A 12,795-nucleotide genomic window follows, 5' to 3' on the forward strand; every position below is an offset into this window, starting at 1 on the left:
CAGGCTAGTCTTGGAGTTTCCCATTATTATTGGACAGTGTTTTCAGCTCATAATCAGCAAAATCTAATTCAAAAAACCAAACCTATCATTTGAAGGATTAAATCTGCCAGTGGGAGAGTGCCCTTCATTTCACTAGTAAAATTCAGAGATGTGCACAAACAACAAAAAATTAGCCAAAACTACAATTACTACTCTAAGGGCACAATACAATTTCTATCATTATCTGAGATACTGTATTTCTTACATGTACATATGCACATGAATCAAAATTTTCCTCCTATTTTCCAAGGAGATTTGATTTTTAAAAACCAAAATATATATGCCATGACAGGAAGGTAAAGTGTGCTGTTGACATGCATGATGTCTAAATGACCTAGATCATAAACAAAGACGTGCTCCTACAGCACAGGTTAAAACTCATCAATTTAGCACAACCCTTCCTTCCCGTTTTTAGAACTCCATGTGCCAACAGAAATTTTTCACCACTCAAAATATGCGCTAATTAAAGGAGGAAAAGTGAACGACTCTGACCTCAATTACCACATACATTGTGCACAACAAAGCACTATAGTGGAATGCAGCCAATTACACCCAGAGGTGTAAGTTGTTTTTTTAAATATAAATTTTATTTAATAAAGCTGTTTTAAAAAGGTTAGTGTTCTCTGTTTAAGCATTTGAGAGTCAAGAATTTGGTCTGAATTGGCACTGTTTTTTGTGTATATCACTTACTAATTCATGTAGAAATAATTCAGTACAGGGAACTGGATGCACTTTTACTCGCCCTATCACTGCCCTCTCAGAGCATTAACATGAAAAAATTCAGTGAAGAGGAGCCATCAGTCAAGTTCATATGAATTCTACACTAAAAACTGGACTTTCAGGTAATTTACTGTACAGACAGAATGTTCTAACATAGCTATCACATGCCTGTATCATATTCATATTATGGAGAACCTTGTTTTATAAATTCATGTATTACCTCAGCATACAGCTACAGGTATTTTTGATGTGCTTATATAAATTTCCTTAGGAGGAATCTATACCATGTTAAGACAATGTAAGGATGAGATGAAAATTTGCCACTGCTAATTAATGCCACTACTACAAATCTCATTCATTTCTAAGCATCTCTAATCTTTACTTTTTGCATCCTATGCTTCTAAAAAATTCAGCTGCTACAGAGAAGTACAACTGCTCTAAATTTTAAGATTACTCCAGCAGTTAATGGAAACAAATGCAACCTATCTGGATTCCTTTTATAAGAGAACCTTACCCAACAAGAGACATTTTCCACACGTTTTCTAATGAATAAATTACTATCAGCCAATTAACTTCGCACCTGGTAATAAAAGCACAGCTCAGACAAAAGGAATGAAAGGTTGAAAAACAAACCTAATTAAGCTATAAAAAGATGGCAGGGCATAATTTACATCTGCTGAGCTGATGTAGCTAAAGCACTCCACTTGGAGTGGCTGGCAATATTTCTATACCTGAAACCTAATACTACTTATTTCACTGCATCATTTGCCAGAAAGTAAATTTAAATGTTTGTGTGCAATCACAGAATATACACTCCCACAAAGACTTAAACAGAAAAATATGTGTCAAACCATATTTAGAGTAAGATGGTATTTTTGAATTAAGTTGATGTTGATTTTAACAGAGAAAAAAAAAATCCTCCTGTGTTAATGAACTGGGTGTAGCATGGTTTTTTTCCACCAAGCCTAAGGGAAGCTATTAGACCATACTATTCTAGGTAGTAAACTTGGACCTAATTTAGACAATGAATATTGTAAATCTTACTCCTCTTTTTGTCAATAAGGAAAATCTGGAGTACATGCACAAAACACTAAAATAAATGCAATGGATATCCCTGACAAATAAATAGGAAGTAGCCAATTCTTCTTGAACTACATCTTCAAGCAAATAGGCTGCTCTGCTAAGCTGCATTTTTGGATCAGAATCACAAAATGCACTGGGAGACAGAGAAAGAAAAGCCAGTGTATAAATTAATTTTTCTAAGAAAACTTCAAAAAGTAAAGCTGTTCTTAAAAAAACCCAATCAATTCCTGACTTCTTAACTAACAGACAGATAAAGCATAAGCACAAACTAAAAGGAATTTCTATAGAAAGCCATATGCAGTTACAATTTACGCTGAAAAACAGTACTGAGTGGTAAGACAAGTGTGGAGGGGTGTACTTTAAAGAACAGCATAATTTGACACACAAATCCAAGACAAACTCTTGTTTAGAGACAGATGTAACTACATAATTTAAAACAGCTGGGGTATGTAAAACTCAGATACTATTTACACACTAATCCACAGGGAAAACCAAACTTTGCAATTCAGGAATAGAAACTGACACAACTGTTTCTAAATCAATGAACTTGAATCAAGGTGGGGAAATTTTAGTTGTAGAATAGACTACACATCTTTTTAATAACACTTATGCATTAACTATTTAGTGAAAACAGGACAGGAGTTTTTACCTGATTTTCTCTGGATTCTTTGTCAGCTGAGCAGCATTATGCCTTAGAAACAGCAACAAATCTCTCTCTCGTATCTCTTCATTTGATAACAGCAATGACACAACAAACAAAAATAAAAATACTGCTCTGTTCTAAATTATGTATATACAAGATATTGTATCTCTGGGTACCCCAATCTTTGACTTTTTGAAAGATTATTTTTAATTTTTACACTACATTTGTTCAGCACCATCTTGGATTGAAGGGTGGAATAACAGTAGAAGCATCATTACTGTTACCTGCTGCCCCACCATGTCCCTGTTTTGACAAACAACTCTGCACTTCTCTCATCCTGGACATGCTATATATGAGCCCATTAAAAAACCACAGAGATAAGCATGACCTTCAGCCATGACTGCCCTTCTCCCAGGAGCGTGATACAAACAACCACATCTGCAGAAGCAGTTAGTAGAAGTTGACTTTACCTCATCAGAACATACACTTAAACAGAGGGAGACTCCTGTGAGTAGCTAAGCAGATTTAGGACTGCTTCAGACCTACAGCTGCAGTGCAACTCCGCTGCAATGCAGAAGAAAGGCTCATTGCAAAGGAAACCATAAATGATGAGACTTTACATTAAACAATAGCAAACCCATAGGTGTACTAATGACTATAAATCTTTTATAAATATTGTCATGCCATGTTTGTGACACGTAAAGTAATATTTGGCAGACTTTTAATTAAAGGACCATAACCAATTTTGGGATGTTACAGGTTCTAGTTAATGCTGTCTCAAGAAAGGCCGTTAACTTCCTACAGATGAAAAGTTGTTGTTTACTGATACCACGCAAACATCCTACCTGTGAGAAAGCTGGCAAAGCTATTACATCGATTCCCATATTGGTATTTGGTTCTTGGAGCTCTGGTATTTGTAAAAGCACTGTTCCAACTGGTTGTGACAGAAGTGCAGTGTTACATCCATTTATTGGCTCTTTCTTGCTATCTCCATAACTCTCTCCCTGTTGAATGGTGCATATTTGCTCTACTTGTTCTCGGAGATCAGGCGGCAGAGCTTCTAGCACAGACTTATCTATCTACAAATAAAGAAAAGCTTTTAGAGTTTTCCAAGGAATAGATAACAGAGTTATTTTAGTGCAAAAATTAGTTATATAGGTCCTGAATTTTCCAAAACCCCTTACATTTTAATCTGTGTATGCAAACACAATTAGGAACCTGGCAATTACACTCTGCAGCAGCAAAATACCATTTAAGACTAAGCAGCTCAGTAAATATGAATGCTCAGTTTTATCTTTAATGGTATTATACACATTTGCATACTGTCAGACTCTTGTAATAGATTTTGATAATGAAATAAGCTTTTACTTCGTATCAATTATTGACTCTAAACAACTGTGATGACCCCTCAGTGCCCAGAAGTTGCTGTGTACAATGACAGCTGCACCAGTGACTGTATGAATACAACTGACAAGCAGATGCACACCATAACTTTTCTCACAAGTAATATTTGAGTAAAAATATGTAGATAAATGCCAGTGTTTGCCTGTAAGTTCTGCTGAATAAGACTCCATAGCAGTGTTAGAACACTTTATATTTTGCCTTTAGGAAGAAAATCAGGAATTTATGACCAGATTCTGGATTTACTGAGAAGAACCACAAATACCTATGAAAATCTACTTGCCTTATGCTAACTGAGAGATTTTGATGAAAGCTGTGGTATTGTTAATCACTTCAGTTACTCTTCTACGTTCTGTTTGTGTTCACTCGTTCCAAATTTGCTACATATATTACTCTATAAATATTTTCTGGGAATCCTGGGTGTAAAATACCTTGCTGTTGCTTTCTTAGCACACAGTACACAAAAAGCAGTGTGGCACTAACCCTCATCCCTCCTTCCCTGTACCAAATTTCATATTATATTCTGTATTATAGTATGGTTAAAAGCGAAAAGAAAGATTAACTTATCGTGCCGTAAGGCCACCAAGGTTTTATGAATTCTACTACACAGCCAGTGCACTTTGCACTTGTTTGTACATATTTCCCCTGTAGCAGCATCTGAGTGCACAGAGCTTTGCACTGTTCAGTCAAATTACTTTTAGATCCTGACCTGGTTTGGTTGTTGCATTATAGCAGCAAGTTTTCTGCCCAAAGTGTAATTTGCTTCTTAAAAATTTATAAATATGTGGAAAAGCTGTTATAAGAACATCAACAAATGCTTTTACAGATTTAAATTACTGAAATTAAAGTGACAGATTTTTACAGAAGAAAATCTGCAAATACCTAAAAGACCTAGAGAATTCAGTGCAGCTGGCTCACAACAGACCCTTCTAACAGATGGCTACCTGAATAACATCTGAAAATAAAAGGCTCTCCATTTGCTAAAATGTACCAAAAAAAAAAAATCCCCCAATCCCTTAGAAATATTTTACTTAAACAAAGATTGTCATCCTCTCATTTACAGGGTATATCCTGTATAAATGTTAAGTGTGCATCCTAACTTCAACATTATTTATTTTATTAAGGCAAAATAGTTTTGCTTCAGTAACAGTTACTTATTGTGCATCATACTCTACTGGAACGCTTTTTATTTAAAAAGAGCTCCTTCTCAGTCTATGCAAGTAACACACACAATCCCAAGTTAGTACAATATACTGAAGATGTTTAATATTCTCAGGTTTTACCTGGGAAGCAGATGGAACCTCAATACTCAAATTAAGCCTGGATTTTACGCTGATGGGAGAATGCATGCCATTCCATTTGACAGCAGACTCGGTGTTGCTGGCATTAGAATTGAGACCAGGTGTGAGATGAGTACCACGAGGTGGAAGAAAAGTGCAGGTTCTTGAATTAGAAGATATTTCAAGGTCCATAGCAGCCACAAATACTATATATATGAAAACAAAACACAGAAGGATCATCTAAGAGTGAAAAATAAGCTGAAGATTCAAGACACAGTGACGTTAGTTTCCAGGGTTATTTGCTTAAGAGTTTACACAATACATAGCATAATTATAACACTTTCTATTCCAAAGTGTCCTTTGTTACTATTAACTAAAAAAAGTTTGGAATAACCTTATACAAAGATTTATTAGTAGCATTTTCATTTGAAGCAGCAAAATCCACTCCCAAAAAGTTTATGTTAACTAATTTATACTGCTAAAATATTGAGTAAGTATTCCAAAAGGTAATGTATGTTGGGGTCCTTCAGAACTGACCATTATCACAAAGCTTACTGACCTTCCTTATGTTCTTCTTCTGAGTGTTTTTTTCCTTTCTGAACATGAAAAAGATCAATAACTGAATGTGATCCACCAGGTAAATGTCCAGATTGTACTGCTGAGTGAGCCGAAGTAGTTTTACTGATGGGAACTAACTGTTGTACCTGAATTCCAACCTAAATCCAAAACATAAATACATTCATTTGATGAAGTTTAAAATAAAATAAAATTAAAAAAATATCTGTAATTCTATCACAATAGCACTGCCTTCTTTGGAATTGGCTGCCTCTTGTGTGTGGGGGAGAGGTCAAATAAAAGTATGCTGAAATACATGGAAAAGGTCACAAAAACCAACCCAAACAAATCCCAGGATCATCCAGCACAATCCAACAACTAAGAAATAACAAAGATAATACCATATTCTCTGATACAGAAAAGTGCTGTCAACAGGATCATGAAACAATGTGTTTATTATGAAATTTCTTAGACACTAAGAAATATAGAATTAGTGACCAGGAAGTGATTAGTATTAAATGTGGCTACCCACACAAGAAAGCAAATTTTCCCCAAGGACAATCTAAACTATATCCATCATTTCAGTCTATAAATGAAAAAAATAATATTGTTTCACTTCTACACATGTTTTTCAGAAAGTCTCAAAGGATCAAAGTACTTTGGTGGAAGTAGTCTATTTCAAGACAACCTAATTTTTCATTTAACTCCTAAATACCGAAGGAGCAGAGGTTCAAAAACAGGGTCCAACTAAGAATGCACTGATGCATTTCTGTGAGTTTATTGCCAATCCTCCATCATTTTTAAGAAAAAAAATTGACACTTAAAAAAAATTGTACATAGGACTCAGAAAGCATGAAGGATAGTGTATATTTCTACCAGGTCTTCTTCTATAATTACATAGCAGGGATTTTGTTTATTAACAGTTTCTTAGGTGCAATAACGGGAAATGACATAATCGCTGTAAAAAGTTTTTCTTTGCTCTTTTTCTTTTTGCTTTGAAATATTTCTAGGTTTGAGTTCTAGAACTTAAACAAAGCCTTTGGAATACTGTGTTTGATGTGTTGCACAACTTTGCCTTGGGTTTTTTTCTGCCTTTTAGGACAAAAGCTTGAGTTAAAGTGTTATGTGAAGTCCATGGGACAAGTGAGTGCCTTTATCTCCCCGAGTGTGGGCACAAACAACTAAGGGTATCAGTTCAGAATCCTTTTTAGAAAGACAGAAAAAAGACACTAAAGCATGGCTTACCTCATTTATAAAGCTTAAGGGGACTAGCTCCTGCATAGACATATGCATTGGGGGTGTCTGAAGTCAGCTGAAAGGACAACCACTAAGGGATTCTGGATGGTTCTGAACTTTTTTTATATCATCTAGAACTTAATGGCCCCTCCACAACTCAACAGAGCCACCTGGTCAGAAGTGGTACATTGTTCCAACATTCAGGGGACAGTAACTCTAAATTAGAATCCTCTTAAATCAAGAGCTAAGGAAATCAGGTGAAACAGAATGACATAAGAACTCAGCAAAGACAGCAAAGGAGACAGACAAGAAACTAGAAAAAGACAGGGACAGGATGACAAATATTTCCTCACCTTGAAGCCAGGGGGCTGGCTCTGCAAGGTAACATTGTGAATCAAAACCCTACTGCTATATCCAGATGACCAATAAATACTCTGTGCTCCATTTTAACAAATGGCTGATGCCAAAATAGTCTTTTCATGGGTTGACACTGCTATGACAAAACCACTGAGATGAGCAAGACTGCTCTAAAATAAATGACGAAACACAACAAAGCAGGTTGATCAAGACAATAAATTTCAGTTTTCCCATTAACTCACCCCTCGCATATCTGAAATGTTCAGTTTCATTGTGTGAAACATGTTTAGAGTTTCTTTCCCAATTACTTTTGCACTGTCTGTTGCATGGTCTAGAGTCACAGTCCTAAAAAGAATAAACAAATATGGTTAAAAAGGAAACCGTTTCACAATCCTAAAGAAAAGAACAATTCTGTATTTATTCCAGAGAGGGCTTAAAGAAAGACAGATCATAATATCTTGGCATACAGAAACTGAACACTGTTTTTTTGTTCTGTAGTTCTTTTTTAACAGTAATTAAAACTAAGCATGGTCTACAGGAAAAAAAAGCAAGTTACTTACTAATTGAACATTCTCAGTGAGCAGTCCACATAATAAATTGTCAAATATAGTATATATTTATATACATGCTACCTAATGAAGCCAGAAAAAAACCTTTCACTTTACAGTTCACACAGAAATGCACTCATGAATTTCTATCCTTCACTCAAGATTGAGTTTACTCAGTATTATTTCAGTTGTCAATCTTCAAACATCTACAGCAAGAGTTTCAGAAGGAACTCAGATGGAGATGCAGATAAAGGCATGTGGATTACAAACAATAAAGAACTCAGATTAATGGTAAGTGACTTTAAATAATGTTCCAAAGACTTATCTTTCTGCCATGGGCAATTTTCTGCAACAAGTGTCACAAAATGACCTGGTTGTTGAGTTTTACAAATTGTCACCTGAGAGCTTAGCAGGGCAGCAGCAGTGCTTGGCTGTTCTGGATTCTCTTATGGCCTAACATTTGAGACAGGTAAGGACAGAATTTCAAGTGGAAGACTTCTCACTGAGGTAACCCATGCATTTTTAACTCTGATGGAGTGAGCTTTACAGATATAAGGAAGTGTTTTGACAGGGTGCCATTCTGAGGGTGTTACTCTACTTTTTAATCCATTAGAAACCACAGTGAAAAGCAAGTAATCTCCAGAAAGGTCTAGTTCTGCCAATATGAAAATGAAAAAGCTTCCTACTGTGAACAATATGAAGATCTCCCTAAACCTTAGACGCTAATACTTTTACGAAAAAGGGGATCAATATGAGTTTGAAGTTACACAATGTTTCAGAAGAATATTTCAAAAAGGTCTATTCTGTACTATCAGGACTTGATTTCAAAGATGCAGTAAAAATACCACTAATGTCTCAGAAGCTGAATAGCTAAATTTTTTTTCATTTTAAGCGTGTCTGCAAGTCTGAATTGTTTGTAGTACTATGACTATTATTCTAGGGAATCTTGACCTGTAGGATGAGAAAACATAGCAACTCATTCACCTGTGAGGTGAAGGAGCAAAAAAATGGGTCATGAGCTATAGCTACAAAGCAAATTTTAAACTGAAGACAAAACCCAGTCACTTGAGGAGACATCACTCTGAGACTGCAATCCATTTGCTCGGAACCAACCTCTCGTTTATGCTGCTGCTGCTAAAAAGCTTTTCACTGGACTGAACAGAAATGCCCTAACAAAGACAGGAATACAATACCTATATCATCAAATAGCATAATCATAGCATCATCCACTTTATCAATAAAAACCAAAGAACAATCAGAAATAAAAAATGGGTAAGAGTAACAGCACTGCTTGTGGAAGCTCCTACTCCTTTGACAGCAACCTATAAACTGACTACCCAGGCAGAACAACTGGGTTATCCCCATTCCTCACAGATGGGTAGCCATTACAGAGAGCATCCCGATGAGATCAACAATGCTACAGGAAGACCAAGTAGAAGAGACTTTATTACATGTATAAGGATCCACAAGAAAAAAAAGGCACTTCTGATGAGGAATTTAAAACTACATGAAAAGATCTAAGTGCAAAGGTCAAGAGACATGAACAAGTTCCCTTCTTGAACAGCTGAAACATGAGGCACAGTCTTTGACCTTGAGATTCTACTTCCTAAACTCCACTTTAAACCCTGTCTTTTCTAGGACCAAAAAACTTCTCTGAAGACTTATTGGTAAAACAACAAGAAATACAAGATTCAACGCTAACAAACTTGTCTGTACTAAGACAGATGACTGCAGTCCAAGGTGACTGATGCCAGCTCCAGTCTTCAGAATCCTACGTGGCCTCTCAGTTTTCTGCAGCAAATCATGTTGGAAATACTGTCCCAGCCACCATGCACTCTAGAACTGGAAGACTACAGAACTGTCAGACATCCTTCTTGACAAGTACAAAGTACAATTTTCTTTGAGAACTGACTCCAGCTGTCACAATCAACATGTAACGAACAACCTATCAAGGAACAGCAGAAAGCCTCTCCAGGGAAAGTACCCAATGTCACACAGCTCAGAGAGAGAAAACAGTATGCAGCAGCAGAACCTTTCAACTCGACTGGTCACTGAAAGAAATAAAAATGCTGTTCCGTGTGTGCTGTAGTGCAGGATGTAAATATGTCTTCTATAAGCAAACCCCCAGCTCAATCCTAAGCAAGCTGGGGAAAGGTACACCAACAATATATATTTACATATGTATTACTGATGACCAAAACACCACATATGTACAACCCAAACACAAAGGACTTTTGATACTCCTTTTTATTTCAGTGCAAGTTTGATAGATAGACAGAGCTATCAAGCACTTGAAATTTCTGTCCTTTCTTCCTCTAAATTTTGGTGCTCAACATCTGCAGAAGTGTGTTCATGCCTAGCAGTTACCTGGCAATATTATCACAGATTCCATGACCTCCATATTTTGCAGGCTCCACTGGTGCTCCAGCCTTCCGGACCATAATTTTAAGGGTCAAACGTTTACCCTTCATACCAGCAGCTTCAAGTCTACGCTGGATTTCTTCGGAGAGGCTGAGAAGGAAAGCTTCTGCTTCCTTAGGCTGAAGAGGAGAAACAACAGATTTAGGTAATTACTAGTTTTCAAATATTAAAGGTAAATCATTAAGGGTTAATACAATCCAGACTGTGTAAATTGAAAAGAGCAAGCTGATTCACTCGCAATGCTCTTATTTAACTTCAAGTGTTTTGTTTACATGGTAGGTCGCTGAAGTTAGGTGAGATGGTAGATTCCTATCCTAATGCTGAAATATAGCCATAGTAAGTCCTTTTGGAAACAGGTCTTTAAAAATTGTATTTAGAAACCAAAACACAGAATTCCAAGTCTAACTTTTAGCACAAACCTAGAAGATGAAGAGTGGAGGGCTTATAAGGAAAATCTTTTTCTCCATGAGGAAAGTCAAGCAGTGGAACATGCTGCTCAGGGAAGTTGTTCAGTCTTCATTCCTGGAGATTTCCAACGCCAGACTGGATAAAGTCCTGAGCAACTGCTCTGATTTCATAGCTTCCCCTGCTTTGAGCAAAAGGCTAGACTACACAACATCATGAGGTCTCTCCAAACCTGTTGAGTTCTTTCTATAGTTTCTATAAATACTCAAGTTCTCAACAAAAAGCTGAGTTACTTTTTAAATACAATTTTGTCAACAACACTCCCCCCACCCCAACAATATTTGTAAAAAGTCCAATAAAAATGTTGTACTGGAGCAGCTGGTGACGGTTCCAGGCACTGGCATCTTCAAATAATCAGAATTTAAATGAAAGAGAATGCTAGGTGCTGACAAACCTACTGCAGTTCTCTGCAGAAAACTGTACCAGACTTGTATAACGAATGCAGAATAGCCAGCTAATTTTGTGCAAGCTTCTTTTCAGTCCAATACTTTTGCAGTCTCTCCTCCCATTTTATCGTTTGGTCTCCTACTTCTTCATTTTCCTCATTTCTATTTCGTGGCTAAGATGGTGCTCTAACAGATCAAAGTGTAAGTGAAAATAATCAGAATATGAGAAGACTCTTCTACAGCTGAAAGAAGTCACTGCAGAAAAGAAGCAATTTTGAATTTACCTGTGTAAACCTTATTCCATAGTTGATTTCTGCTGAAACAGATTTTCTTTCTTTTTCTGTACGAACAGGTCGATCATCCAAACCACGACAAAATCTGTAGAGCATTTGCCCTGTTTTTGGACCAAATTCTTTTTGTAGTTTTGACATCGAAGCACACTGCAGATCTCCACAGGTTTTAATTCCCAAAGAAGCCAGCTTAGATTCCATTGTCCTGCCAACTCCTAACAACAAAGCAGTTAGTTCTGTTAGCCCTACAGAATTCAGAGCCAGTTCAGTTTTGAAAAATTGAAATTTTTCTTTTTAAATCTACACTCGGTCATGTCAGATTAACAAATAAATATATACCATATAAAATAAATTCTGCTCCATAAAACATGGTTTGAATGGAAACTTTTGCTGTCTTCACATGTATTTCTTTAATCTGTTTCATATTTTAGGTTAAGATGTCATACTGCAGCGAGTCTCTTTATTTCTGGGGAAAATGTGAACGACTCCTACTTGCAAATTGTCTTGACAAGGTACTGCCTGTTAGAGAGTATATAGCTCTGAATCCTCACAACACTCACTCCAAAGAGAGTGTCCAACATGTAATATGTTTTCCATCATGTACAAGTGATTTAATCTAAAAGAAACCCAACAAATACTTTGACCACTGTTCCACTGCTTCCTGGGTAGAAAAATAATATTTCAAGTAGAAGTGATAGCATACCTGTATTACTTGTGCTTTGAATTATCAAGCACTGGAAATTGTAGGTATCCATGGCAACAGCACATATGTAAGTGTGATAAACTGAAGTGTATTTCTGGGTTTTGGAGAGATGGCCTGTTACTTCCAGAAAATATTAGTCCTATGTGTTCAAACTACCAAAATTAGCAAAAATTAGAAATCTCAGGTAATCAGATTCTTTGATAATGTGTTTCTCTGTCTAGGTGACGTTATTGACACAAACACTAACAAGATTTTACTATGAACATGCAAGTGAATTCTGAAAGCTTTAAAACAGTCCAATCAAAGTCCAGTACTATGTAAGTATCATTCTGAAGAAGAAATATCTTCTGTAAGTCATGCCAAAGAGAAATGGTACTGTGCTGCAAATTGTATTAGGCCACGGAAGGGGTTACATAAAGAGAATTTCTGATAAACCTGCATCTGTCTATGGATGTTGTTCCTACCACTCTTCCATTTAGTTGTTCTACTGCTGCCTATTTTTTACTGCCCCTTCTTTCTCTTTTTCTCAAACAGATAAAAATACTACTTTGAACATTTAATACTAAAGATACGTGTGTATACATGCAGGCTGAGGTCAGCTGATCACTAAAGGCGTAAATGAGTGCTTACTCAGCACTTTTTGCACCATTCCTGTGTCCCATTACACC

At 36.4% G+C, this 12,795-nt stretch overlaps 1 protein-coding gene across 6 annotated transcripts in view; it reads right to left on the reverse strand.

Moving 5' to 3' along the window:
* REV1 (REV1 DNA directed polymerase) overlaps window positions 1-12,795 on the reverse strand; it is a 53,877-nt gene that overhangs the window by 6,444 nt on the left and 34,638 nt on the right. For all 6 annotated transcript variants that reach the window (XM_050331253.1, XM_050331248.1, XM_050331247.1 and 3 more), the window contains 6 exons: window positions 11,419-11,639; window positions 10,230-10,402; window positions 7,557-7,659; window positions 5,726-5,882; window positions 5,170-5,372; window positions 3,331-3,564 (listed from right to left, as the gene is read on the reverse strand). In XM_050331253.1, the coding sequence (XP_050187210.1) occupies window positions 3,331-3,564; window positions 5,170-5,372; window positions 5,726-5,882; window positions 7,557-7,659; window positions 10,230-10,402; window positions 11,419-11,639 (1,091 nt within the window). The remainder of the gene's footprint in view (window positions 1-3,330; window positions 3,565-5,169; window positions 5,373-5,725; window positions 5,883-7,556; window positions 7,660-10,229; window positions 10,403-11,418; window positions 11,640-12,795) is intronic.

Source organism: Myiozetetes cayanensis, unplaced genomic scaffold (genome assembly GCF_022539395.1).
Source record: "Myiozetetes cayanensis isolate MyiCay16 unplaced genomic scaffold, myiCay2020 scf5-8, whole genome shotgun sequence".
In the NCBI taxonomy this organism is placed as follows: domain Eukaryota; kingdom Metazoa; phylum Chordata; class Aves; order Passeriformes; family Tyrannidae; genus Myiozetetes; species Myiozetetes cayanensis.